We start from the raw sequence: 27,500 nt of genomic DNA on the forward strand, positions 1-27,500 counted from the left end.
AGCCACAGGACCTGGGACACTGCAGTCACTGAGACTACGATGGACTCCACTTTATACCAGAATATTCTTGAGAGAAATGTGCGGTCATCTGTTCCAAGCTTAAGCTGGGCTGAAACTGGTCATGCAACAGGGACAGTAATCCCAAACACACCAGCAAATTAACTTCTGAGTGTCTGAAGAAGGAAATCGAGGTGTTGGGATGGAAAAGTCAATGTCCAGACCTGAACCCCACTGAGATGCTGTGGTCGGATCTGAAGAGAGCTGCGCACCAACAGACGCCCTCAACCACCAACAAACTTCTCCAGAACGACGCGAGAGGCTGATAAACACCCACAGAAACTTCACGTTCTTGTTGATTAAGGGGCGTCTACGTGTTCCCACCTGAATGTTGGTTCACTTTTTGGGGGGAGGGGGGAATGAGTACATATTGAAATCTGTAGGTTTTGTTTTTCACCTGAGCTTATTTGTTTGTTTATAGAAGTCGATGAAGAACACACAATTATTATTGAGGCCCCGATGAATAAAAACAAAGAAACGAAGGAGGGTGTACTTTCTTTTTCCCCATGACTGTACATGTGTGAACTGTTGGTCATGTGTTAATGATGAAAGACAGAATGAATGATGGAAATATTTGTGTTTATTTATTTTTTAATAATAAATATCAATAAGCTGAAATAACCATCCCTCTATCCACCAAACCCTCTATCCATCAAACCCTCTATCCACCCATCCCTCTATCCACCAAACCCTCTATCCACCCATCCCTCTATCCACCCAACCCTCTATCCACCCATCCCTCTATCCACCCAACCCTCTATCCACCCATCCCTCTATCCACCCAACCCTCTATCCACCCAACCCTCTATCCACCCAACCCTCTATCCACCCAACCCTCTATCCACCAAACCCTCTATCCACCCATCCCTCTATCCACCCAACCCTCTATCCACCAAACCCTCTATCCACCCATCCCTCTATCCACCCATCCCTCTATCCACCAAACCCTCTATCCACCCATCCCTCTATCCACCCATCCCTCTATCCACCAAACCCTCTATCCACCCATCCCTCTATCCACCAAACCCTCTATCCACCCATCCCTCTATCCACCCATCCCTCTATCCACCCAACCCTCTATCCACCCATCCCTCTATCCACCAAACCCTCTATCCACCCATCCCTCTATCCACCCATCCCTCTATCCACCAAACCCTCTATCCACCCATCCCTCTATCCACCCATCCCTCTATCCACCCATCCCTCTATCCAAACCCTCTATCCACCCATCCCTCTATCCATCAAACCCTCTATCCACCATCCCTCTATCCACCAAACCCTCTATCCACCAAACCCTCTATCCATCAAACCCTCTATCCACCCATCCCTCTATCCATCAAACCCTCTATCCACCAAACCCTCTATCCACCCATCCCTCTATCCACCATCCCTCTATCCACCAAACCCTCTATCCACCCATCCCTCTATCCACCAAACCCTCTATCCACCAAACCCTCTATCCACCCATCCCTCTATCCAAACCCTCTATCCACCCATCCCTCTATCCATCAAACCCTCTATCCACCAAACCCTCTATCCACCAAACCCTCTATCCACCCATCCCTCTATCCATCAAACCCTCTATCCACCCATCCCTCTATCCATCAAACCCTCTATCCACCCATCCCTCTATCCACCAAACCCTCTATCCACCCATCCCTCTATCCACCCATCCCTCTATCCAAACCCTCTATCCACCAAACCCTCTATCCATCAAACCCTCTATCCACCCATCCCTCTATCCATCAAACCCTCTATCCACCCATCCCTCTATCCATCAAACCCTCTATCCACCCATCCCTCTATCCACCCATCCCTCTATCCACCCCAGCGATCCACCCATCCCTCTATCCATCAAACCCTCTATCCAACCTTTAAACCAGCCATCCACCCATCAAAACCACTATCCATTTATCTATCAAACCCTCAATCCATCATTCAAATCACCCAAACTCACCATCCCGTCATCCGTAAAACTCTCTATACATCAACAAACCCTCCATCCATCTACCGTATCAAACCATTATCCACCCATCCCTCTATCCAACCTTTAAACCAGCCATCCACCCATCAAAACCTCCATCCCTCTATCCATCAAACCCTCTATCCATTTAGCTATCAAACCCTCAATCAATCATTCAAATCACCCAAACTCACCATCCTGTCATTTGTCAAACCCTCCATCCATTCGTCAAACCCTTCACACACCCATCAAACCCTCCATCCTTCTACAGTACCAAAACATTCATCCACCCATAAAACACTCCATTCAACAAACCATTTATCTACAGTCTCAAACCCTCCATCCACCCACCAGTTCATGAAACCCTCTATCCATCCTCCAAACCATCCACCCATTCATCAAACTCTCCATCCTGACGTCCTTCGATCCCTCCACCCATTAAACCAAATATCAAGCCACCCAACAAACCTTCCTTCCTGCAAACCATCCATCCAAAGCGCTCCACAATAAATGTGTGTGTGGAGGAAACCCCCCCCCACTTTTGTTTAAAAGATGAATTGTACAGCAGAATTACTCGACCCGACATTAAACTCAAACCCAACACGATCTCGGGAATTTCACTCGTTTGGTAGGAATTGCAATTTCTTGTTTGTAATGTGAACAGATACCAGATCAAACCAATCCCAAATCAGATTCACCCACCAACCACAGATTAAATCTCAGACTAGAGAGACGTGCAGTCACCTGGGATTTAAAACAGACGACGCAGATGAGTGATGAATTATGGGATGGAGTGTTGTTAGGAGTGATCTCTCCTGAGTGCGCAGCAGTTTGCAGATTTATCCTTTACTATTGTTTATTTATTCATAAACTTATTTTAAAAGTAGGTTTGATGTCAGCAAATGATATCTATGTGAGCTGTTTCACAGTGACGTGTTCTAGTCTGTACGCCGTTAGTCGTATGTTTGCAGCTTGTATAGACGGGCGCTCTAAACGCAGGCGGGATGGAACAGGTTTGCGTTTGCCTCTGGGGGGCGCTGCAACACACTGTAATGTGGTGATTTGCTCAAACTTCAATATCTCTGGAGGAATAAGCAAGTCGTGAATGTCGTTAATTCCTGTTTAATTAGCACCATGTTTACCTGTAACTGATTCTCAATGACCAGAAATTTAAACCCTGACACATCCATTAATCTATCCATATATCCACTCATCCTTTATCTACACATCTATCCATCCGTAAATACACCACGCCGCCTACCTACACAGGCGCCCTCCAGCCCTGTACTGCAGACGTTGTGATGATATTCGAAGCGTCCGCTATAACAGTATTGCGCAGCTGATTAGCAGCCTAAAGCTGTGTGTTGTACAGGTGTGTGTGTGTTTATGTGTAGGAGCCTGAAAGCTGCTGTACACTTCAGGATAAATCACTTCAGGAGGCGTTTGATACCGATCAGATACCTGAGGAGCTGTGCTGGGTCTCGCTTTGGTCTTTCTGTTGCTGCCTCGCTTCTTAAAGAACACAAAGCAAACACACACACACACACATTGAATCATCTTATCAGTTGCTGAGGCGAGCACAGTGTGGAGGAGGCGCAAGAACTCGCCAAATCGTCAATAAACGCCTGCGACTCCCACAACAAGAATCAGCACGGACACTCCGAAGGGTCTACATTACCACATTGTGTGTGTGTGTGTGTGTGTGTGTGTGTGTGTATGTGAGAGAGAGAGAGAGAGAGAGAGAGAGACATCAGTCAGTACACCAATCGTCATACTAATAACATATATCGTACATGTGTTATACATTATTGGTGTGTTGTTCTCTTGATATCAGCCGTCCACTGACTCACCACCAAAGGCTGAAATATAAAATATGCAAATGAGCCGCTCTCCAAATCGAAATCTTTCAGCGTGCGCTTTGTTTATTCTGATATGCGGATATGTAAATGAGCTCACCGATCACTCCGTGGCTGTTAAAACACACATCACATGAACGAGCTCTTTGACCAGTTCCGAAATATCCGGTGTCCTATAAACCATCCTCATCAATATGCAAATGAGCATTCTATCCAATAAAGCCAATGTGAAGTCCTCAGTACGCAAATACAGTGGATAGAAAAAGTCTACACACCCCTGTTAGAATGGCAGGCTTTTGTGGCGTGAAAATCAACCCAAGATAAATCGGGTCAGAACCTTTCCTACCGTTATTGTAAAATTTTAATCTCTTAATTCAAGTGAAAAACGGTAAGAATCAATAAGAGGGTTAAAAATGAAATTTAAAAAAATACACAATCCCCAGCTTGCAAGGAAGAAGTCAGGACGTGCTAAACTGACACAACGCTGTGATCAAATCTAAAGGAGCTACGCATTAGTCTAGGGGTGTGCACACTTACACACACAGGTTATTCTACATTTTTATTTTTCATTTTAAGTTAGTTACCTAGAAAAAGTTCTGACTCGATTTATCTTGCTTTCTTTTTTTTTTGTTACATCCCACAAACCTGGCATTTTCACAGGGGTGTGTAGACTTTTTAGATCCGCTGTATGTAAAAGATTCTCGGAAACAACAAAGTGTTTACTAAAGTGTGTGCAGAGCTCATTCTTATTGAATATGCAAAGATGCAACTCATGTAAATGAGTGTTCTAACCAATAGATTTCCTGTGCTGTAATAATGCTGAACAATATGCAAAATATACAGATGCAAATGAGCTGAATAAATAACCGCATGTTTATTGTGTACTGTGAACTCTCTGACCTTTATACTGTGGAAATAAACACGTGTGTGTGTGTGTGTGTGTGCAGCTCCTCACCCTCTCCACCTCGCTGCTCTTCCTCTTGCGAGCGTTGTGTGTGTGTGAGACGTTGACGGTGATCTCTCCGGTCTCTCCGGGGCGTTTCAGTCGGAAGCGTTCGGGATGCAGGGAGCTGAACGAGATCTCCAGCTCAGGCCGCGGGAACCGAGAACACCGACCCGTTTCCGTGGAGATGACCGACGAGTCCAATACGGACGGACCGCTGCCGCAAGAACCCTGAGGAAGAGGAAGAGCACCACCGTCACCGCCATCATCATCAAACCTATATAATGTGTTTTACTTTCCTGACAGTAACGCAGCTTTTTTATACATTTTTTTATTTGAGAAATTCCATTAACGCATTGTCACCATCGTCCTTAAGCGCTGTCTCCTTGGTTACTGTTGCCAACGAACCTAAAACCCGGCATGTAAACTTACAACAATGGTGGAAAATTGTATCACTTGAAATACATCTCCAGTGTGCATTTAAAGCCTCCAACCATGACATCACAACATTTCTGCAAATATACACGAATATGCAAATTTATGCAAATCCACAAAACTAGTAAAGTTTTACCTGGCTGGTGACGGATGCTCGAGTTCGGCCTGTGTGTTTCAGAGTGGTGCTGTGCACCAGCCGCTCAGATACACACTCCTCCACCAGCACAGTCTAACACACACACACACACCATGTCAATCACAAATGCCCTAACGAGTGCACACTAATGAACACACTAAGATGTCGCTACTAATCCCCAATCAATATTTTAGTTTTAAATTAGCACTTTAATTAACAATAATATTCAACAAGGTGTTGCCATGGTTACAGTGGGTGATGTAATAATAGGCAGTGTGTATGATGTGCTTCATGCTTAGAAAGTGTAAACATTTGTCACCGCTGTGTGAGGTCAGAGAAGTGTGTGTGTGTGTGTGTGTGTGTGTGTGTGTGAGACCTGTGTAGATGACTCTGTAGTGGTGTGTGTGTGTGTGTGTGTGACCTGTGTAGATGACTCTGTAGTGGTGTGTGTGTGTGTGTGTGACCCGTGTAGATGACTCTGTAGTGGTGGGTGTGTGTGTGTGTGTGTGACCTGTGTAGATGATTCTGTAGTGGTGTGTGTGTGTGTGTGTGTGTGTGACCTGTGTAGATGACTCTGTAGTGGTGTGTGTGTGTGTGTGTGTGTGTGTGTGTGTGTGACCTGTGTAGATGACTCTGTAGTGGTGTGTGTTGTCTCTCTGAGCTGCTCTCTCAGTTGTTGAAGCTCCGCCTCCTTCTCCTTCAGCTGCTCCATCACTCCACTGTCACGCACCTGAAACATCATAAGTGTAAAGTAAAGGGGGTGTGACCTGTGAAAGAGGTGTGGCCTCTGTGTACATCAGTCTCAGTGAAAGAGGTGTGGCCTCTCTGTCAGTCAGTGAAGGGGGCGTGGCCTTGGTTCACAGTGCAAACCATTTAAACAGTTCTAAACTTTGTATTCGTGTTTAACTCTGTAAATGGATCTAAAAATGACAAAAAAATTATTTGTTTTCGCAAGATATCACTATAATAGCTAAAACCTACAGCTTAATGTAACAACCCAGAGGAGATGGGAGTAGACAAGGGCACATGAAGGGCGCAAGGCCGAATTGGGACGCGAGGGATATAATGTTAAAATGTGCTGTAGTGACCTCTGGTGGCTGAAGTGCGTCAGTGCGCTTCAGCTCCCCGATCTGCTCGTCTTTCTCTGTGATGGTGGAGACGAGTTTCTTCAGCTGGACCTCCAGAGCAGACACGAGTGTGTCTCTCTCCTTCCTCCACTCGTCCATCTCCTGCTCACGCTCAGCCAAACGGGCCTTCAGCGACTCCTGACACACACACACACACACACACACACACACACACACACACACACTCAGTGCATCATAGCCATGTGTCTACTTAAATAAAAAACAAGTATACACACACACAGGAAGTAGAAGTAATGAGTGTGTACCATCTCAGTGTGTTGGCGGGCGTGTCTCTCTCTGTCCTCGGCATAGCGTCTCATATCCTGGTTCCTCCTCTCCTCTGCGTCCTTCGCCTGAGCAATCAGGACAAGCTTCTCCTCCGTCCACTTCCTGCGCTCGGCCTGATGTTTCTCACCGATTGCCTACACACACACACACGATTTGAAACAAAACCCACAGAGGACTGACAACAGTGTTTATGTACACTATAGTATACGGTGAATATAGTGTGTGGTTTAGGACATATCCACAATACACAAATTATGGTGTCTATGTAGTGAATAGGGCAAGTGGATTGGGACACGCCCAGTGGACTGATGGTGTTTATGTGCCCTAAATAGTGAATAAGATGTGCGGTTTGGGACATGCACACAATGGACTGATGATGGCGTTTAAATGGCGTTTAAGCGCCCTTTATAGTGAATAAGGTTTGTGGATTGGGACACGCCCACAGTGGACTGCTGATGGTGGCTATGTAGTTAATAGGGTGTGGTTTGAGACGCACCCACAGTGGACTGCTGATGGTGTTATATTCTCACCTTCAGGTCGTCCTGAGCCTGCGCCGCTTCTTCTTTGGCGCGTGTGATGTCATCACTGCGCGCCGGTTCATGATGATGTAACTGTTTACTGTATCTTTGTTTCAGGAGCAGCTCTTTCAGGTTCTCCAGCTCTAAACACACAAAGACACACTGTATGTTAACAGAAGTACAGGACTGAAACGTGTGTGTTTTGCTATAAAATCTGAATAAAACATGGTGATGTAGTGTGGTACCCTGAGTGAGATGATGGATCTGAGTTTCTCTGTTCTCCAGCTCCAGGTCCATCTGAGTCTGAGTCTCCTCCTGCTCACTGAGAACCAAACGCATCTCCTCTATCACAGCCTGACGCTCCTTCAGATCTACACACACACACACACACAGTTTCCTTTCTGTATTTATCATTGGATATATCTAATTTATCATTAAAGCAAATAATTATCGAACGAATTAGCAGAACGTTCGTGAGTATTGTTTTAGCTCAGTGGAACCATGATCTTGTGTACCTTGTCCAACAGATTGCGCTAACCATACTGTATGTTGCCATAGTAACTAATGAAACTGAGGAAAATCCGCCTTCGCGAGGTACGTATGGGTCGTGTGAATAATGTACTGTACCTTTAAGAGCTTTTTCGTGAAGACGGACGTGATCCTCCTTCTTAGAATCAGATGAACTGGACTGGAAATATAATAAAAAACATTAAAAAACAAACAGGTGTGTAGTGTGTGATGTGTAATGTATAGTGTGTCTTGTATAATGTGTAGTGTATAGTGTGTAATGTATAATGTGTAGTGTATAGTGTGTAGTATATAATGTGTAGTGTATAATGTGTAGTGTATAATGTGTAGTGTATAGTGTGTAATGTATAGTCTGTAATGTATAATGTGTAGTGTATAGTGTGTAATGTATAGTGTATAGTGTGTAATGTATAATGTGTAGTGTATAGTGTGTAATGTATAGTCTGTAATGTATAATGTGTAGTGTATAGTGTGTAATGTGTAGTGTATAGTGTGTAATGTGTAGTGTATAGTGTGTAGTGTGTAATGTATAGTGTATAGTGTGTAGTGTATAGTGTGTAATGTATAGTGTGTAATGTATAGTGTATAGTGTGTAATGTATAATGTGTAGTGTATAGTGTGTAATGTATAGTGTGTAATGTATAATGTGTAGTGTATAGTGTGTAATGTATAATGTGTAGTGTATAGTGTGTAATGTATAATGTGTAGTGTATAGTGTGTAATGTATAGTGTGTAATGTATAATGTGTAGTGTATAGTGTGTAATGTATAATGTGTAGTGTATAGTGTGTAATGTGTAGTGTATAGTGTGTAGTGTGTAATGTATAGTGTATAGTGTATAGTGTGTAATGTATAGTGTGTAATGTATAATGTGTAGTGTATAGTGTGTAATGTATAATGTGTAGTGTATAGTGTGTAGTGTGTAATGTATAATGTGTAGTGTATAGTGTGTAATGTATAGTGTATAGTGTATAGTGTGTAGTGTATAGTGTGTAATGTATAGTGTGTAATGTATAATGTGTAGTGTACAGTGTGTAATGCATAATGTGTAGTGTATAGTGTGTAATGTATAATGTGTAGTGTATAGTGTGTAATGTATAATGTGTAGTGTATAGTGTGTAGTGTGTAATGTATAATGTGTAGTGTACAGTGTGTAATGCATAATGTGTAGTGTATAGTGTGTAATGTATAATGTGTAGTGTATAGTGTGTAATGTATAATGTGTAGTGTATAGTGTGTAATGTATAGTGTGTAATGTATAGTGTGTAGTGTATAGTGTGTAATGTATAGTGTGTAATGTGTAATGTATAATGTGTAGTGTGTAATGTATAATGTGTAGTGTATAGTGTGTAATGTATAATGTGTAGTGTATACTGTGTAGTGTATAGTGTGTAATGTATAGTGTGTAATGTATAGTGTGTAATGTATAGTGTGTAGTGTATAGTGTGTAGTGTATAGTGTGTAGTGTATAGTGTGTAATGTATAATGTGTAGTGTATAGTGCGTAGTGTATAGTGTGTAGTGTATAGTGTGTAGTGTATAGTGTGTAGTGTATAGTGTGTAATGGTGGTGTCTAAAACGTTCACACTTGTATCATCTGATTATCTAGAGAAGAGAAACAGAGCAGTATTTACACTCCTGAGCTGCTGGATGGTGCGATCTCGGTTCGAGAGTTCGTTCTGTAGCTGGGATTTCATCTTCTCCACATCGCTCAGTTTCTGCTTTAGAGACTTTTCTACATCGCGCATGGAGCAGATCTGAACACACACACACACACACACACACACACACACACACACACACACACACACAATACTGAGACATGACCCAAACACTTAAAGGCTTCCATTAAACCAGTTTCTGGCATTTTCTGAACCGACTCTGTAAACGACTCACCTCCTTCTGCACCTGCTGAATCTGTTTCTTCGAGTCGGCGAGTTTCTCCCTCAGATCAGACGACTCATCCTCTCTCCTCTGTATGTCTAAGGAGAGACTCGACAACTTTCCACTACTGCACTTCATCTCCTCCTTTAGCCTTAAAACACACAGAGAGAATAATCCGAAATTTATTACAAATCAGTCTGCGGGCCATTAGGAAATACTCTGAGAGGACAGGAACATTTAACATTTATCTAACATGCCCCGGGTACTTTTTCACTCGGGTCTAACCCGTCCCGGGTACTTTGCCTCTTCAGGTAGCACTATCTTTAGTAACTGCAGCCATCATGTAAGAGTTCATCTCCAGTATAACTCAGGTAAGACTCACCTGGTGATCTCCGCCTCTCGTTTTTGAAGTTCTGCACCTTTTTGAGCAATGGCCTCTTCGGCTACAGCCAGCAGCTCTCTCCTCCTCTCCACCTCTCTCTTTCGTGCCTCCTGTGCTTCCTGCTGGGCAACAGAAAGCTCCGCCTCCTTTGCAGCAAGCTCCGCCTCCCTCTTGGCAAGCCGGGCCTCTTTATCGGACAGCTCTGGGTCCGTCCGATGTTTTTGTTTTAGCGTGCTCTCCTTCACTAGGAGAAGTGCTGCTTTCTCCTCCAACTCCTTGATCACACCCTTCATGTTTGTGTTCTCAGCCAGGAGGTCAGAGTTCACTTTCTGGAGGTTGTCGTGGGTGTTTTCGTTTTCCAGCAGCTGTCCTTCCAGGATTTTCACTCTCTCGCCTTTACTCTCATTCTCCTTCCGTAGCCTGGAGACTTCGTCGCGCGTGTCCTCCGCTTCCTGCTTGAGACGAGTCATTTCCTGTTCTAGATTTTTGATGACGGTGCTTTTGTGCTCGATCTCAGATCCCTGCTCCTCCATCTTAGACGTTCTTAAGACGGCGGCAAGTTTCTCCTCTGTCTCGTTCATCCTCATGATGACGGACTGAAACGTTCGCTGCTCTTCCGCTATCTTCTGCTCAGTTTCCCGTAGGACTACGGCGCGGGATCGTTTCTCTTCTTCCAGCGCCGATTTCAGCTCCTGGATGCAGAACTCCAGGGTTTGGCGTTCCCGTTCCAGATCCGTGATCCTCTCTTCTTTCTGATTCAATTCGGTTCGAAGACGGTCAACTTGACCTTTGACCTCAGTCATAGACGAGTTGATATCACAGACGCCCGGGGATCCTGGAAAAGAAAGAGCGATTATGCCCGACATGTTTTAAATTTAAAATTAATAACGTGAAAATAAAGGCAAGCATTACAGACAGAGCATGCTCAAGCTGACCTTTGACCTCAGCCAGAGGTGGCTCATGACCGTCATCATTATCTTTATCCACAGGATCTTCTGAGATCATCGTGTCCTTAAGAGACCCTAGAGTGAAAATAGGGGCAGATCAGTTATACTTAAACCATTAACATAAATTTATATGTATACACACGTTTATGTATATAGACAATGATTAGGATGACCTTTGACCTTATTTGTATATCGTGATACATATTTTATGCACGTTTTATTATTATAAATCAGTACTGATGTGCTTTAATGCTGTTACACGCATAAGTTTGTTTATATAGTCGAGAACATTTATTAGTGAAACTAGTAACTCTAAAATCTTCCCTAATCAGGGGAAGCTCATTTTAATTAAAAAAATAAATAAATAAATAAAATGACTAAATATTAACATTAGAACAAAACAAGTTTATATTCATATCCTAAAAACATGCCTGTGCAGTTGTATATGAAAATACTACAAAAAAAAAATAAAAAAAAGATTTATGACACAACTAACACACAAATCTCAGATTATTTCTAATAATAATAATAATAATAATAATAATAATAATAATAATAATAATAAAGTATGATGTCATGGGTTGCCATGCTCATAGAAACCCCCGCCCGGGCGCTTCAATGTTTTTAAAATGTTATAAAACAATATTATTTTGTGAAATTACGGTGTGAAATGTTCCCCATGACATAAATAAATTTCTTTATTCACATTCACACACAATCAAAACATCGTTTAAAATTAAAAAACAAACACGCGCTGTGCAGAAGCAAGGCGAGGCAAGGCAGGGCGACATAACGTGTCGCTACTTCTTTACAGACGAAAGTCGTTTTCTGCCTCGCAGGAAGCGCCGACCTTTGACGAGATTCTCTTTCCCCGCCCTTCTGGTAGAGACAGAAGCTGGTAGGCTCGTTTCAGCAGAGGAGGCGGAGCTAGTACCTTTCTTTAAAGGAGGCTGACTGTGGAGGTCCTCCAATCCCGCCCCTTCCTGTCTCCGCTTCCTGGTTTCGGGGTGCGTCTGTCGTCCTGAGCATGTGCAGTGGCGCTGTTGGAGTTCCTGAATCAGAGCCAGCTGAAAAACCGACAGAGCACAGAACCAGGCATGAGGAGCTTTGCTAACGTCGTTATCTAATTTAGTTAACGAGCATATAGTCATTTTTCCCTCAGCACCACTTCTAAACATCCTAAAAACATTCATAAACAATCATCGTATTTATTCAGACAATTTATTACATTTCTAATATGATTAATAAAATGTAAAGGATAACCTATTGTAAGGCAAGACAAAAGACAAATTAATCTCATGCTAATTTATACCAGTGTTAATATTAATCACAAATCATCACAATCAATCATGTTAACGTCCCCGTGAAGCGCCTCGAAACACGCAGCGTTATTCGACGTCTTGCTGTCATTTCCACTGAAACTGGAAGTCAGGGCGGGGCATATAGAGTGGCTCCTCCCCCTTTTTAAACATCCAATAGTGTTTAACTTACCTCACACCCTGGGCTAACCCGTACTGGACAGTTAGTACCGTGGATTGTTAGAACGTTGGGGGCGGGACAGTTCAGGCTCTAGAGCGTTTGATTGGACAGAAAATCTGATGCTGAAGTGTAGAATGATGTCATCAAAATCGCTGATCCGTACTGGCGGTAGAGAGTCTGTAAATTTGGATTGCGTGAATCTTCCAAATGCGAATCCTCATTATTTTGGAGCGCACGAACTTATAGATCAGCTCAAGGACGACATTCGTACTAAAACCCACGAAACTGCCTTTCTGATTTCATGGGGACTTAAAGTCTGTCACTTTTTTAAAAAAAGAGTTATCTTAATTAAAATGTATTTTTAAAAATTAAATAAAATTAATTTGTACCAAAAAAAAGAAAAAAAAAAATTAAATTACATTTTATTTTAAATTATCCTTCACCATCTACTCTGAGCATGACTAATAGTCAACTTTTTTTTTTAGTGGAAAATTAAATAAAAATATAATAAATATATTTATGATTTAGTTTTTAAAAGTTATTAGCTTGTTTGACTGATCAATGAACTGAATGGGTTAAAACAAAAACTCAAAAATATTACCGAACAGAAAGTTGTTTTAAAAAAGGTGGACAGTTCTGAATGAATGAATGAATGAATGAATAAATAAATCCTCTCCGATGCATTAGTGTACACATTTAATGAGCTATTGTTCCAAAACTGTATGACTGACTTTCTTCTGTGGAACATAAAAGAAGATATTTTGAGAAATGTGTGGGGTTTTTTTGTCCAGACAATGGAAGTCAATGGGCACCAAACCTGTTTGGTTACCAACATTCTTCAAAATATCTTCTACTGCGTTTCGCAGAAGAAAGAAATGAGTACAGGTTTGGAACAACATGAGGGTGAGTGAAGGATGACAGAACTTTAATTTTGGGGTGAACTACCCCTTTAATACTTGAATAGTTGGATAGTATTTGTAAAATAAAGCAGAACTGTGAGGGTGTGTGGAATTGTTTTTGGAGTTACAGGGGTCCCTGGCTGTAAAAAAATTGCCAGATGACGACACCACCACTCACGTTCTTGGTGCGGTCCTCTACGGCTCGATCCAGTTCCGCCTGGACTTTAGTGATCACATCGTCTTTCTCCACACACATTACCATCAGATCACCCAGTCTCTGCTCACGGCTCTGCAACGTCTACGCATACACACACACACACACACACACACACACACACACACACACACACACACACACACACACACACACAACTGTGGTTCATTTATGAAGAACGGGGTCAGTTTGGTCTCCGTGTGTCGTCAAAAGTATGTGCACCCCCTGACCATCAGACCCATACATGCTTCCTTGCTGATTTATTCCCGTCTTTCCCGTTATAACGCGCTCCACTCTCTCTTCTGCGAAGGCTTTCCACTAGATTAGATTTTGGGGCGTGGCTGTTAGGATGAGTGTTGATTCAGCTACAAGAGCCTCAGGTGAGGTTGAGATCAGGCGCTGATGATGTGAGGAGGCTCTGGTTCCACTCCGGATGCTAACGCAAGCGAGCGAGCGAACAGTGACCTGATTTCGGAAGGTATACGAGATATGTTTATAACAGAATGCCCAATTAGTGCAGGAGACCATGTGGGGGGATTTCAGCCAATAGGAAATCGACTCAGTCTATCGCAATAAAAACACGGCTGGATAGAGTGTATCTGATTGGCTGGAGCATGATTATGTCAGTATGTTTAGGAAAAAAAAAAAAAAAAAGATAAACAAATTATCCATGAAGTATACTTGTGTGGAAAAGGGAATACAAACTACATCATATTTAGGAATATATGATTTCAACATGCCAGTAAGTACAGAAAGAAAAAAAACAAACAAAAAAAAAAAAACACACAAGACATTTGATGGATGATGAAGAATGACACGATGCTTTACCTTCCTCATGTCCTCCAGCTCCTCCACCAGGCCGCTCTGAGCTTCCAACTCTGAGTAATAAAAAGTGCATAAAAAAAAAAAAGTGCATGACATATTTATGTAGTAAATTACTGGAGTAGAAATGGGAAATCAGCTTCATTCTAAAGAGAGTCATTAAATGTCAGGGAGTCTTACTTCACCCTACGTTTATGCTAGCTAGGTGACGATTCGCTCATGGCAGCTGTGGCCTATATATATATATATATATATATATATAAAAATAAAAAAGGCAACAGTATTAGTAAAAACATACCCATATGATTTATACACGTCACCTTGGAATTAATGCATTATGTACCTATGTATTTAAGCAGGATTTACACGTCACATGCTTGACTTTCTTCTCAGATTGTAGATGGTGGCGTATACGCACCAGCAATCTCTGCTACCTCCTTCCAAGTTTTCTTTCTCTCCCCAACGTCTCTGTACACGTTTAACGAGAGCTTGTGTGTGTGTGTGTGTGTGTGTGTGTGTGTGTGTGTGTGTGTGTGTGTGTGTGTGTGTGTGTGTGTGTGAGTGAGAGAGACAGGACAAGATGAAACCGTTCAGAAGAAGTTTTTCCCTCCTTTTTTTGCAGGAAATAGTTGCAGGTAAAACTAAATTACTGAGCGGGGAACTGAAGAAACATTGCACCACATGCTCCACAGGACCGTCGCTTTATTGCGTCATACCTAATTTACATACAAGTGGGAGAACGCGTTCGTTATCTACGCTCCGTCTCTCGCTGACGTGAACGCGGGATTATCCAGTCCCTGTGTAGTGCACTAACCCTGCGTTCTGCTCTCCAGCTGCTTCTGCGTTTCACCGAGCTTCTCGGTCAGTTCTGTGACCTTTTTCTCAAGGTCACGCAGCGTCACTGCGGGTTGGCCGTCACGGTTCACCAGGCACGACTGAGCCGCCTCGGCGTCCTTCCTGATTCCGGCCAGATCAGTGGACATGGAGTCCAGCATGCAGTCTAGATTCGGAGGCTCTCGCTCCTGTAAAAAAAGACACACGCTAAATAAACAGGGGGAAAAAAAAAAAAAAAAAAAAAAAAAAAAAAGTCTCCTTACAGAACAAATGTTAAAACCTGTTTCATGTGAAGTCCCTGTGAACGAGCAGTTACTATAGAAACGACAACATACCAGAACGAGTGCATTAATATAAACCCACACTACTGTCCGTGCTGCTGTTATAGAAAATTAAACACCTTCTGACCAATCAGAATCGAGAACTCAACAGCAATAATACATGCAGTGCAAAAACAATTGAAAAATCCGACTCCGTCCCAGACAAGAAGTTGTTTCGTGATCATCACCTGTGCTTCAGCAGGATCCTCTCGCTCGTCGCCGCCCGCTTCTCCGCTGGTTTTCTCCACTAACCGTTTGAAAATCTCGAGTCGGTGCTCACACCTCTCCTCCACCAGCTCTCGCTCTTTACTTATACGCTCACTGGGGGGTGGAGAAAATGGGGGGGGGGGGGGGGGGGGGTGGACAGAGAAAATGAGGGGAAAAAAAAAAAAAAAAAAACAAAGATTATATAAACAGAACAGAGAGAGTACACAGAGAAGAGAGAGAGAGACAGAGAGAGAGAGAGAGAGAGAGAGAAAGACATACTTGTAGTCATTTTGCATCTGAGTGAAGAGATCAGAGAATTCTTTAGTCACTTCCTCTCTGATTCGACCCTCCACAGCTACAGTCTCCGCCCTCGCCGTTCTCAACTGTTCCTGCAGCTCCTCTAACTGCAGCAGCTGATTCTACACACACACACACACACACACACACACACACACACACACACACGTCACTTCGATTCCCGTAGTAAATAAACAGGAATTAACAGGTTATGACCCTACACTGACCTCATACACCTCTTTATCCAGCAGCACTGTCTCCTTCCCTTCTTCCTCCGGCAGTGTGTCCTCCAGCAGGCTCTCCTCGTCCTCGTCCTCCTCCTCTGACACCTCGTCCCCGCCCCCCCGGCTGTGCTCCCATCGTACCAGAGATGTGCGCCGCGCTTCACGCAGAGTCGCCTTATTAATGATGAAGGAGACCTCCCTCGCACTCCTCTTCACCACCAACGGGAGGACAGAGGGGACGCTGAGGACCACCACCTGAGAAACAGACCAGTGTTGCTGAATCCTGATTGGTCGGAAAGTGTTGATTAATTTTCAGTGACAGTAGTGCAGCTGCAAATCACAGGTTCTAAGATGTTATGACTTCTATAATAACTGCTCATTTACTGCGACACACACACACCTTCTGTGCCACAGCGGAGAACTTGAGGACGTTGAGCGTCTCGTCGTACATGGAAGCGCACTGGTTGATGTTGACGATCATGGCGGCCCTGCCACGACCCGTGAAGAACCCCTGGAGGTAGTGTGTGAGTTTACTCTCTCTGAACGGGACGTGCTGCCTGTAGAGAGAGAGAGAGAGAGAGAGAGAGAGAGAGAGAGAGAGAGAGAGAGAGAGAGAGAGAGAGAGAGAGAGAGACACATTGAGGGAGACAGATCTATTCATACAGTCCCCACCGAAAGTACTGGAACAGCAACACATTTTATTGTTTTCGCTGAAGACATTCGGATTTGAGATCAAAAGATGAATGAGACGATTTAGAGTTTTCATTTCCTCATATTTACCTCTAGACGTGTTAAACAACTTACAACACGTTCTATTTGAACACACCCGTTTCCCATGTGATCAAAAATACTGGAATGCATGAATGATTGGTGTTTCCTTCTGCCCAGATGTGCTCTGTTAAATCTATTTTAAAAAATGACTAACGATGAATGTCTACTCCTAGTCTGAGCCCTGGGTTTCACCTGGGAAGACTGCATTTGTTAAAAAGGATAAACCAGCATGAAGATCAGAGAGATGTCTATGGGAGAAAAGCGAGCCATTTTGAAGCTGGGAAAGAGGGAAAAATCAATCAGAGTCACTGTAGAAACATCGTGCACAGCCAATACCACCATTTGGAATGTCCTGAGGAACAGACACCGAACGGGTCGGCCGAGGAAAACTACAACAGGTGATGACAAAAACATTGCGAGAGCTGTGAAGAAAAACCCAAAAACTACAGTCAGTGACATCACCAACATCCTCCACAGGGCAGGGTGAAGGTCACAATCCACCGTTAGAAGAAGACTTCGAGAGCAGAAATATAGAGGACACAGCACAAGATGCAGACCGCTCATCAGCAGTGAGAATCAGAAACCCAGACTGGAATTCACAGAGAAACACAGAGACGATCCTCAACAGTTCTGGAACCGAGATGAACCTCTACCAAAGTGATGGAGAGGCCAAAGTGTGGAGAAAGAACGGATCTGCTCATGATCCAGAACATACGAGCGGATCTGTGGAACATGGTGGAGGTAGCGTCATGGCTTGGGCTCGCACGGCTGCTTCTGGAACATTCACTGATCTTTATTGATGATGAACTCATGATGGAGCAGCAGAATGAATTCAGAACTTTACAGGAACATTTTATCTGCAGATTTACTGAGAAACACGTCCGAATGAATCAGAGGAACTTCATCACGCAGCAAGACAACGATCCAAAACACACTTCCACCTCAACACAGGACTTCATCAGGGGGAAAGTGGAAGGTTTTAGACTGGACAAGTCCATCACCAGACCTTCACCCAACTGATCATCTCACCTCCTGAAGAGGAGACTGAAGGGAGAAACCCCCCGAAACACACAACTACTGAAAGAAGCTGCAGGAGAAACCTGGAGAAGCTTCACAGAAGAAGAAACAGCAGTGTGGTGTCAGTGGGATATATAAGGGATATGCAAATAAATATTAAGTGTTATTAACATTAACTTACATTAAGATGCATCTGTTCCAGTAGTTTCGGAGGGGAACGCATAATGTCTAATTTATCATTCAAAATTAAGATTTAATATTACAAGTTGGGTGTAAATTACTTGAAGCAGGAACAGGAGCAGAGTGAAGGTGAAGATGAAGGTGAGGGAACAGGAGCAGAGTGAAGGTGAAGATGAAGGTGAGGGAACAGGAGCAGAGTGAAGGTGAAGGTGAGGGAACAGGAGCAGAGTGAAGGTGAAGGTGAGGGAACAGGAGCAGAGTGAAGGTGAAGATGAAGGTGAGGGAACAGGAGCAGAGTGAAGGTGAAGGTGAAGATGAGGGAACAGGAGCAGAGTGAAGGTGAAGGTGAAGGTGAGGGAACAGGAGCAGAGTGAAGGTGAAGGTGAAGGTGAGGGAACAGGAGCAGAGTGAAGGTGAAGATGAAGGTGAGGGAACAGGAGCAGAGTGAAGGTGAAGATGAAGGTGAGGGAACAGGAGCAGAGTGAAGGTGAAGATGAAGGTGAGGGTGAAGATGAAGGAACAGGAGCAGAGTGAAGATGAAGGTGAGGGAACAGGAGCAGAGTGAAGGTGAAGATGAAGGTGAGGGAACAGGAGCAGAGTGAAGGTGAAGATGAAGGTGAGGGTGAAGATGAAGGAACAGGAGCAGAGTGAAGGTGAAGATGAAGGTGAGGGTGAAGATGAAGGAACAGGAGCAGAGTGAAGATGAAGGTGAGGGAACAGGAGCAGAGTGAAGGTGAAGATGAAGGTGAGGGAACAGGAGCAGAGTGAAGGTGAAGATGAAGGTGAGGGAACAGGAGCAGAGTGAAGATGAAGGTGAGGGAACAGGAGCGGAGTGAAGATGAAGGTGAGGGTGAAGATGAAGGTGAGGGAACAGGAGCAGAGTGAAGATGAAGGTGAGTGTGAAGATGAAGGTGAGGGAACAGGAGCAGAGTGAAGGTGAAGATGAAGGTGAGGGTGAAGATGAAGGAACAGGAGCAGAGTGAAGATGAAGGTGAGGGTGAAGATGAAGGTGAGGGAACACACCTGGCCTGCTGGCTGCCTTTCAGAGCGTTGATGCATTTCCCCAGGCTGAGCAGGGATGTGTTGATGTTTCCTGCCTCTTTCAGTCGATCTCCTTTGTTCTGGGTTTTACCACATCGCTCCGATCCTGCCAGGTCACACAGCGAGAGTCTACCACACACACACACACACACACACACACACACACACACACACACACACACACACAAAGGTGTGGCTTGTCAAGCTTAAATGTTTCGAGATTTGTAATAACTATCTAATATAGCTTTAAAATACTGCCTGTGACATCACTAGGATTTTATTTCACACTTCTCTTCATGCTTTCCCTGAAACCAACTGATCACGTCTTCATAGCGTCGAGTGTTTGGGGCCGTACTTATTAATACGGCGCTGAAGGTTTGGGATACGGATCAGCTCTGCATTCCGTTACCATTATTTATGGTTTTATTATTTACCAGTGGGTTATAATGGCATGGGGTGGAGTTTAGTGAATAACAGACACTCACTCGCTCACAGACTGCACACTGAGAGAGGAGACGTCCTCGATCCTCAAAATCCTCACCGTGAAGATACTGTGACTGAGTGAGAGAGAGAGAGAGAGAGAGAGAGAGAGAGAGAGACACACACACACACACACAGAAAGAGAGAGAGACAGCAGGAGACAGAACAGAGAGAGAGAGAGAGAGAGTTACATCAATGCGAGTGTGTACTATTCATATATTAACTTTTATATGAAGAGCTCTCACTCCTTGTGTGTGAGAGAGTGTTTGAGAGAGTGTGAGTGTGTGAGAGAGAGAGAGAGAGAGAGAGAGAGAGAGAGAGAGAGAGAGAGAGAGAGAGAGAGAGAGTGTGTTTCTCACCTCCTGCTGGACAGCTGATTGAGTTTGGTGGATGAAATGCTCTGGTTCTTTTTGCCCAGTTTCATGACTTTAAACGCTTCATCTGAGCTGTTCACCTGCACCCAGCGCAGATCTGACACACACACACACACACACACACAGACACACAGACACACAGACACACAGACACACAGACACACAGACACACAGACACACTTAACATATAGATATAGTGCTTAAGAAATACACAGTAATGAGTCACAGTGTCGTCCACATAGAGTCTGTGTATTAATACATAAACAATGGACACTTCTATAACGCATGATTTATAGCAGTGTATAATCAGCTATAAGCTGCACACTACACACGGATAAAAGTGCGATGTGTGTTAATGCGGTAATGAATATAAATCTGTGGAGCGGAACCATTGAGAATAACGCAGAAGCACCGAGCAGCGAGCGTGAGCCGAGTGAGCGGTACCCTTGATGAAGGAGTTCCCCTTGGTGTCGTGACAGAGGCGCAGGTTGGCCCGGCGTGTTCCGGTTCCGCTCGGCTGCTCCAGCAGGTCGTGGACGTTCTCGTTGTAGATCTCGCAGAACGACACCCAGACGGAGAACCTGGCGTGGAGATCCGTGTCCACGCCGAAGCTCCGGTCAGACGCCGAGCTGTCGGGATCGGCCGGATCCGGACCTGCGGCGTGGCGCGATATATCGTGACTTTTCCGGATCTTCTCTCGGGTTTCCGTTACGGAGATTAATGAATGAAATAAACTTGTTAGAATGTTTACCTTCAGATCTGGAGCTGGAGTTCAGGCTGCTTGTGTTTCTCTGAGTTTCATTCTGAAAGAGAAATAAATACAAGTCACATAAAGACGGTGGATTTAACGCCGGACAGGAAGCGACGGGGAAATAGCACGTACGTTCTTCAGGTTCCTCACGCGTCACTTAATCGAGTTAAAAACACTCCATTTATCCCTCCTGTTACGTTACGGGCCAGTTTGACCTATTTCCACATTTGAGACGTCTGAAATACCGGTTAACCCCTCTCCCTTTTTCCTCTTTGAAATATTTTGACTTTCCTCATTTAGGGTCATGGAGTTATACACAGATATAACAAAGCCAGTCGTAATAAAGGTTTTACACTTTAACCCTGAGCTGATGGAGGATTTAGCGCTCGTTCGTTATTAATATTTATTATATATTATTAAATACTTTTATTGGTGTTAAAATCAGCTCCACTTCTGTTTTTCAGTCTTCACCCTGATCGCTCGTTTCGTGCTCCCGGCTGCTGGTGCACTTTACCTTTTATGGAGTTTTGTGGGCGTCGCTACATGCAAATGAGCCGAGTCAGGAACGCAACGTGCGTGTTATCAACAGACTCACACGAGTACGCAGAAAAGCGCCGCTTCAGAAAATCTGGCTGAAACTTTTTTGCTCGGTTTTACTAACACTTTACTAAAAGATGGATGAACGAGAGACTCGCCTCTCTGAGGAGTCTGAGGAGGTTGCGTTTGCTGATGTTCTCCTCCACCTGCTGCTCCCTGCTGAGCTTCAGAACGTCCCGGGACCGGTGAGGCTTCACGCTGGTCTGGGTGAAGATCCGACCCTCCAGACTGCTGAAGATCATGTTTATGGAGCGCGGCAGGACGCCTACGTCGTGTTCTGGGCCTGAAACACACACACACACACACACACACACGCGCACACACTTACTTCAATCTTGCATTTCAATCTCTATTACCCTTATCTGATTGGTCAGAAGGTGCGGATTAGTCTTCTATAACAGCAGCTCAGACAATAGCACAAGTTTATATCTAAGCGCTTGGTCTACTACGTTATCGTTTCTATAGTAACAGTAGGGTTAGAAGGTTAAGGAAGGAGTCTCCAGTGTCAGTGCTGTTTAAGAGTCAGAGGTAAAGCTCCAACTAATTTTCCCACATCTTCAGGACAGTTTACACTTCTGTGTGTGTGTGTGTGTGTGTGTGTGTGTGTCTTATTAACCTGAAGAGAGAGAATAAAGAGAGAGGGGGGGGGCCCTGGTGAGGGGGCGAGTGTTTATAGCTGCTAGAACGTAAGCGAGACGTTATCACGGATGTGCAGTTTGAGGAGAATAATGGTCGTCAGGTTGGAGACAGTAACTTGAGAAGCACAAACCTAAAAAGGTGAAGGTCTTTCCTGCGTTTGTGACTCCGTACGTAAAGACCAGAGAGTTTTTTCCCTCCAGGACGTCTCTGACCAGATTCCTCACCGTGCCGTCAAACAGGTCCTTCTGCGACGTGTCCGCTCCGAAAACCTAAAACACCAACATCACGGCGTGTTACTGGAGCGTAAACGCCGACTCGGAACAACATCCGGACGTCAGATCCCGAATCGATCACGTTCTCCTTCACTCCAACACTTCTCAAACCGTTTAAACACAACGGGTATAACCGTCTCATCATCTTGTACACAGCTCTACCTAGGACCGAGTCGGAACCTCCGGGCAGAGGCAACCTGCTTTCGGGTTGAATTATCGTGTGATATGCGTTTCATCCAGGCATTTACAAGAAGGGTGCCAATAATTCTGGAAAGCACTGTACCATGCACGGGTCTGCTTTTTAAAATAATTATTTTATGCAAATTTAAGCAGTGAACACCAGAGACACCTCGTTCACCAGCCGGCTCTTTTACACGGATCTCTCTTCCTCCTTCTCTCCTCATGTTTTACTCTCACTCCACTAAATTCATTTATTTCAAGTATTACACGTTTAAAAAAAAAAAAAGTAATAAAATTACAGTTTTAAAATTTTTAAATAAATAAATAAATACATAAATAAATAAATAAATAAATAACTGTGGTGGATCATTAACAGTGGATCAAAGAAAGGCTATAAAATTATTTACACAAGTCTAATAATATAAATACATTTTTACACACCAGCTGTCTGTCCTTATTTTTTTTTAATAATAACTGATTAGAATTGATCATCAATCCAAACGATCTGGTCATTACTCTCACTATGAGTCATTTTAGTGAATCTGAATCACAGCTAAATTGATTCTTTTGCTATTTGGTTCCAAACGAACGAACGAAAACGTCACGTGTCGGGCCGACGCTCAATAAAGAGTCAGATGGGAAGAGAAATCATTCGTTTAAAACGTTTTGTGCGTCACAATTACGCTTGTTTATCCGGTTCTCCAGAACACACGGCGTCTCTGCAGCGTTACAGCTCTGTGCTTCGGCTCGGTCAGAGTCGATTCAATTCGGAGTCGGATCGCTATCTCACTAGAATTCACTTGGAAATTTGTTTGGTTGCAAAATACCTGAGAGAACTGAAAGCGCTGTGCTGTTTGTGGAACTGATTTTTCACTCGCTCGGGCTGAGAGGGACGACCTCGGGGCTTTGAGGAGGACCGTGTCAGGAGGATGGATGGTGATGCAGTCCTTCACAGATTTAAACAAACAATCAATATATACATATTAATATTATTCTCATAACCAAAACAGAAAATTCCATTAAAATGTGCGCGTTAGTGGGCGTGCTTCCAGTATTAGTTTTCATCACATTTATTTGGAGAGATGAGGAATATATTGTCCAAGTGATTCCCCAGGAAGAGCGACGACGCCGTCAGACTCACCTGCGATTCTCCGTTTTCGATTTCAGCCTGCGAGAACGGTCTGACCCGGAGGTACACCTGTAAAAACTCTCTGTCCAAGCAGCTAGAGTCCTGCACACAAACAAACGACACAAACCGTGATAAACATCCAGACAATATGTATGAATGCACCAGAGCAACCACTCCCAGGTGAGCAAAGGTGAGGATGAGGACTCACCTGAGCTGCTGCCATTTCAGTCAGATCGAAGCGCAGATCTCTCCTCAGGTCGTCTACCAGGATGGTTTCGGCCCTGGCCACCTTATCGTTAAAGCATGACTCCATCATGGTGCTGAAATCCAAAAAAAAGAGATCTACATCTACACACCTTAACACCACACCTGAGGCCTGAGGTCACCTTAATGTAACACCTGTAACTTTTAATACAGCAGAACTTTATAAAAATCTAATAATAATTGATTTGAATTGTTAGTAAGTCATTGTTTATTATTTACTGACTATAACAGCCATGCCTAATTCTGCCCCATGCGTCACTTCCGGTTTATATTGCCATTTCTTTTTGCTATCTGTTTATGAAGTTGTTTATGAAGTAACTCACCTGGATGACGGTTACACTCCTCCGACGATAAAACCACGACTCTAAACTCGCTAATTATTAAACTAACCAGCTAAAACAACAACTAGGAAACAGCTGTCATGAAAATATCAGCGAATTTTAAACGGTTTTCTGCTTCATACCGTCAGTTTGTGTAGCGCGCAGATCCAACCGCAATGTATTTCCTTAAACCAACCCTGGCGCGCGGTCTTCTATTCAAATCCGACCAATCAGCGAAAAGGATGCAGGGAATGACGGGATGCGTGTTCTTTAGGATCACAACTGCGCAGGATTTGCGCAATACAAAGCGCAACATTTGCGCAATGCGAAACAGAACACGGTTAAAATGTGTTTCTGTTTATTATACTTTTCATTGTTTTGAACTTTCCTATTATATATCATTTTAAAAATATAATTTAGGTGGTAATTTGTGAATAGTAAAGGTTTCTCATTAAACACAGAAGAAGGAAATTGGTCTCTTTAGCCAATGCATGCTAATTCAAATCCATATTATTCCCCACATAAACAAACGTAAACTGTATTCTGTATTTTGTATATTGAATGTTATTATTATTATTATTATTATTATTATTATTATTATTATTATTATTATTATTATTATTATTATTTATTTATTTATTTCTATTTGAATCATATGTGTTTAAGCTGTATTAGGGTGTGAGGTTTGTGTATTCTGTGCCTCATGCTACATCTAAGCAATTACCTCACCCTTACCATAAACATTTCATATGTCCTGACATACTTTGCCTATAATAAAAAAAAGTAATTAAAATGATAATTACTCAGATAATAATATAATATAAAATGGAATGAAAACTTCTAATAAAAAAATCTGATTTAAATTGAAGTAATATCTGTCAACCCCCTAGACCCAACTGTAATGGAGGTGAAAGTGAAATCGATTTATCTGCTATTGATTTGTTAATATGTGCAGATTTGTTAAAGGGTACAGAACTGAAAAGAGAAAGAAAACGGCACGAATGGGGATGAATGTTTATGAGTGTATTAAGACTACAGGACCAAAGATGGGACAAATATTTCCTCTAATATCTCTGCAACATTTAATGGTACATAAGTTTAAGTACTAAAAAAAAGACCGTTACAATTAAACGATCAAATAACTGGTTTGGGTTTATGTAAGTGTAAAGTTCAGGAATAGATTTAATAAGATAAAGTGTGTTAGATCCCTAATTCACAAGCCAGAGGTACGAGTGGTGAGGAAAAGCGACACGAGATGATATGAGGAAGAAACCTTGAGAGCCACCAGACTGAAAAGTGAACCCATCCTCTTCTGGGTGATACCGGACAGCGCGATTACAAGTGAAACAGAACCGAGTGTGTTTACAGGATGTTCAGTAGGAGCAGATTGTGAATAAGAGTCCTGGGATGAGTAACAGGATAGTCTTTATGATTGCCGCAGCAGCTCTTACAACTTCCGGGTGAGATTATAAATGATAAAATTGATAAATCAGTGCTGTGATCATAAGTGGGTCTCTAAAAAGCTTTTCATATTGGAAATTATATATAAAAAAAATTGAAACCCAGAACATCTACATATGATTCAAGTATGAACGAACAGAAACGAATAACAGAAGAAAGACCACTCTACAATTTCAAAGCAAAACAAGCAAAAAAATTTTTTATTCATATACGTACGACAAATAAACGAAGCAAAAGTACTTAATCAAAATGGAATCGAGCAAGTTGGAATAATTACATTGAAAGGAAAAGTAAAAATACAAATTAAGCAAAGATATCAGAACACAACCATTCCTTTTGAAAATCTGCTCGTAAATCAGTCGACATCCTCAAACCTGTCATCACTTTCTGATCATCATCATCATCATCATCGTACTGACAGTGACGAGACACATGATAACTGCTGACACCACACACACACACACACACACAAACACACACACACACACACACACACACACACCAAAATAAAGTAAAGAAACTTAAGGAGAATTAAATTCACAGACTATTCAACATCATTCAATCCAAAATCTAAAATATTTGTATAAACATTTCAGTGCTTTAGTTGTGAAATAAAAAGCGTCACTGTGCAGCCGAACACCGTCATCAAGTCAAGAAACATCCAGAAAGCACATTAAGAGCTTTTCCAAATCCATCAACTTCCTGTTCCTCTCCCTCACGGACCATTAGCGGAAATTAATATTTCACCTCCATTGAAAACACGTTCGCATAGAAATTTCCATAGAAATAATATCAATGAAATGGCCAGCAATTATCATCACTGTGCGTCCGATTGAAAGTGAATCAGATGTAATGAACCCTGCCGTTATGTCCCTCTCAACGCTGTTTTAACGACGACGTTAATGTCTTCTCTCTCTTCACTCAGTAACAGATTGCGTCTCGTCTTTAAAGTCGCTCAGGATGTTTTTAGCGCCGCTTTGCCACAAGAGCAGACACTCCATCGGCGTCTTTCCATCCTGAGAAACAAAATACACAGAATTAACAAACACTTACACGTTAGTTGCAACACCGCAGTCTAAATCCATATTCTGCAACTGAACTGAGATTGGGATTATCTGTCATGATGAAATGTCTACACTTAATACAAACATACTACTGAATATTGAATTGGAGCAAAAATCATTAAAAATAAATAAATAAAAAATGTAAAGTCCAGGACAAATTTCTGGGGAAGTATCAATTATGATATAAAGAATGATATAAAATGATTTAAAAAACTTAAAGTGCACTATTATGGATTTGAAACATGCCAAATTTTGTTTTAAAGTTCTCATACGAGAGATTTTCACGCAAGCGAGATCAAAAAACGCTTTAACGTGCTCATCATTTAAACTGCAGCGTTACGTTTTCCCCCCAGTGTCACAAACGACTCGTTAAATGATCCGTTCTAAAGGATTCGTTCTAAACCCCTCCTTTAAGAGAGCATACTCTGCTCTGATTGGTCAGACGTCCCAGTCTGTCGTGATCGGTCTAGCGCTGTCAGCGAGCAGCCGATGAAGACCAGAGGCGGGGCTTTTTGTTACAAACCTACGTGGGTTAGTACAGGAAGTAAAGTCTGGAATCACTAACGACTCATTTCAGCTGTTCAGAATCGATTCCTTCTTTC

General features: G+C 42.9%; 2 protein-coding genes across 6 annotated transcripts in view; both read right to left on the minus strand.

Moving 5' to 3' along the window:
* The window catches only part of kif20ba (kinesin family member 20Ba), a 30,601-nt gene extending 6,013 nt beyond the window's left edge, over positions 1 to 24,588 (minus strand). For 2 of the 5 annotated variants that reach the window (XM_017475637.3, XM_053682687.1), the window contains exons 1-32: positions 24,377 to 24,575; positions 23,998 to 24,109; positions 23,802 to 23,891; positions 23,488 to 23,607; positions 22,339 to 22,477; positions 21,668 to 21,852; positions 20,973 to 21,024; positions 20,666 to 20,875; positions 20,207 to 20,318; positions 19,853 to 19,924; positions 19,350 to 19,496; positions 16,759 to 16,915; positions 16,362 to 16,613; positions 16,117 to 16,256; positions 15,819 to 15,951; positions 15,291 to 15,498; positions 14,483 to 14,532; positions 13,619 to 13,738; positions 11,997 to 12,129; positions 11,051 to 11,137; positions 10,116 to 10,950; positions 9,746 to 9,884; positions 9,484 to 9,606; positions 7,951 to 8,011; positions 7,569 to 7,694; positions 7,336 to 7,466; positions 6,784 to 6,939; positions 6,479 to 6,655; positions 6,010 to 6,120; positions 5,391 to 5,483; positions 4,832 to 5,050; positions 3,482 to 3,532 (exon numbers count right to left, since the gene is read on the minus strand). In XM_017475637.3, coding sequence (XP_017331126.2) covers positions 3,482 to 3,532; positions 4,832 to 5,050; positions 5,391 to 5,483; positions 6,010 to 6,120; positions 6,479 to 6,655; positions 6,784 to 6,939; positions 7,336 to 7,466; positions 7,569 to 7,694; positions 7,951 to 8,011; positions 9,484 to 9,606; positions 9,746 to 9,884; positions 10,116 to 10,950; positions 11,051 to 11,137; positions 11,997 to 12,129; positions 13,619 to 13,738; positions 14,483 to 14,532; positions 15,291 to 15,498; positions 15,819 to 15,951; positions 16,117 to 16,256; positions 16,362 to 16,613; positions 16,759 to 16,915; positions 19,350 to 19,496; positions 19,853 to 19,924; positions 20,207 to 20,318; positions 20,666 to 20,875; positions 20,973 to 21,024; positions 21,668 to 21,852; positions 22,339 to 22,477; positions 23,488 to 23,607; positions 23,802 to 23,891; positions 23,998 to 24,105 — 4,737 coding nt within the window. In that variant the 5' untranslated portion in view covers positions 24,106 to 24,109; positions 24,377 to 24,575. Of the gene's footprint in view, positions 1 to 3,481; positions 3,533 to 4,831; positions 5,051 to 5,390; positions 5,484 to 6,009; positions 6,121 to 6,478; positions 6,656 to 6,783; positions 6,940 to 7,335; positions 7,467 to 7,568; positions 7,695 to 7,950; positions 8,012 to 9,483; positions 9,607 to 9,745; positions 9,885 to 10,115; positions 10,951 to 11,050; positions 11,138 to 11,996; positions 12,130 to 13,618; positions 13,739 to 14,482; positions 14,533 to 15,290; positions 15,499 to 15,818; positions 15,952 to 16,116; positions 16,257 to 16,361; positions 16,614 to 16,758; positions 16,916 to 19,349; positions 19,497 to 19,852; positions 19,925 to 20,206; positions 20,319 to 20,665; positions 20,876 to 20,972; positions 21,025 to 21,667; positions 21,853 to 22,338; positions 22,478 to 23,487; positions 23,608 to 23,801; positions 23,892 to 23,997; positions 24,110 to 24,376 lie in introns of all 5 variants that reach the window. The other 3 variants (XM_053682690.1, XM_053682689.1, XM_053682688.1) reach the window with 2 other exon arrangements.
* A 1,417-nt stretch (positions 24,589 to 26,005) lies between these two features.
* The window catches only part of ankrd1a (ankyrin repeat domain 1a (cardiac muscle)), a 7,433-nt gene continuing 5,938 nt past the window's right edge, over positions 26,006 to 27,500 (minus strand). Inside the window, exon 9 of the mRNA XM_053682846.1 lies at positions 26,006 to 26,850. Within this exon, the coding sequence (XP_053538821.1) occupies positions 26,752 to 26,850 (99 nt within the window). The 3' untranslated portion in view covers positions 26,006 to 26,751. The remainder of the gene's footprint in view (positions 26,851 to 27,500) is intronic.

The sequence above is a fragment of the Ictalurus punctatus genome, chromosome 9 (assembly GCF_001660625.3).
Source record: "Ictalurus punctatus breed USDA103 chromosome 9, Coco_2.0, whole genome shotgun sequence".
Classification (NCBI taxonomy): Eukaryota; Metazoa; Chordata; class Actinopteri; order Siluriformes; family Ictaluridae; genus Ictalurus; species Ictalurus punctatus.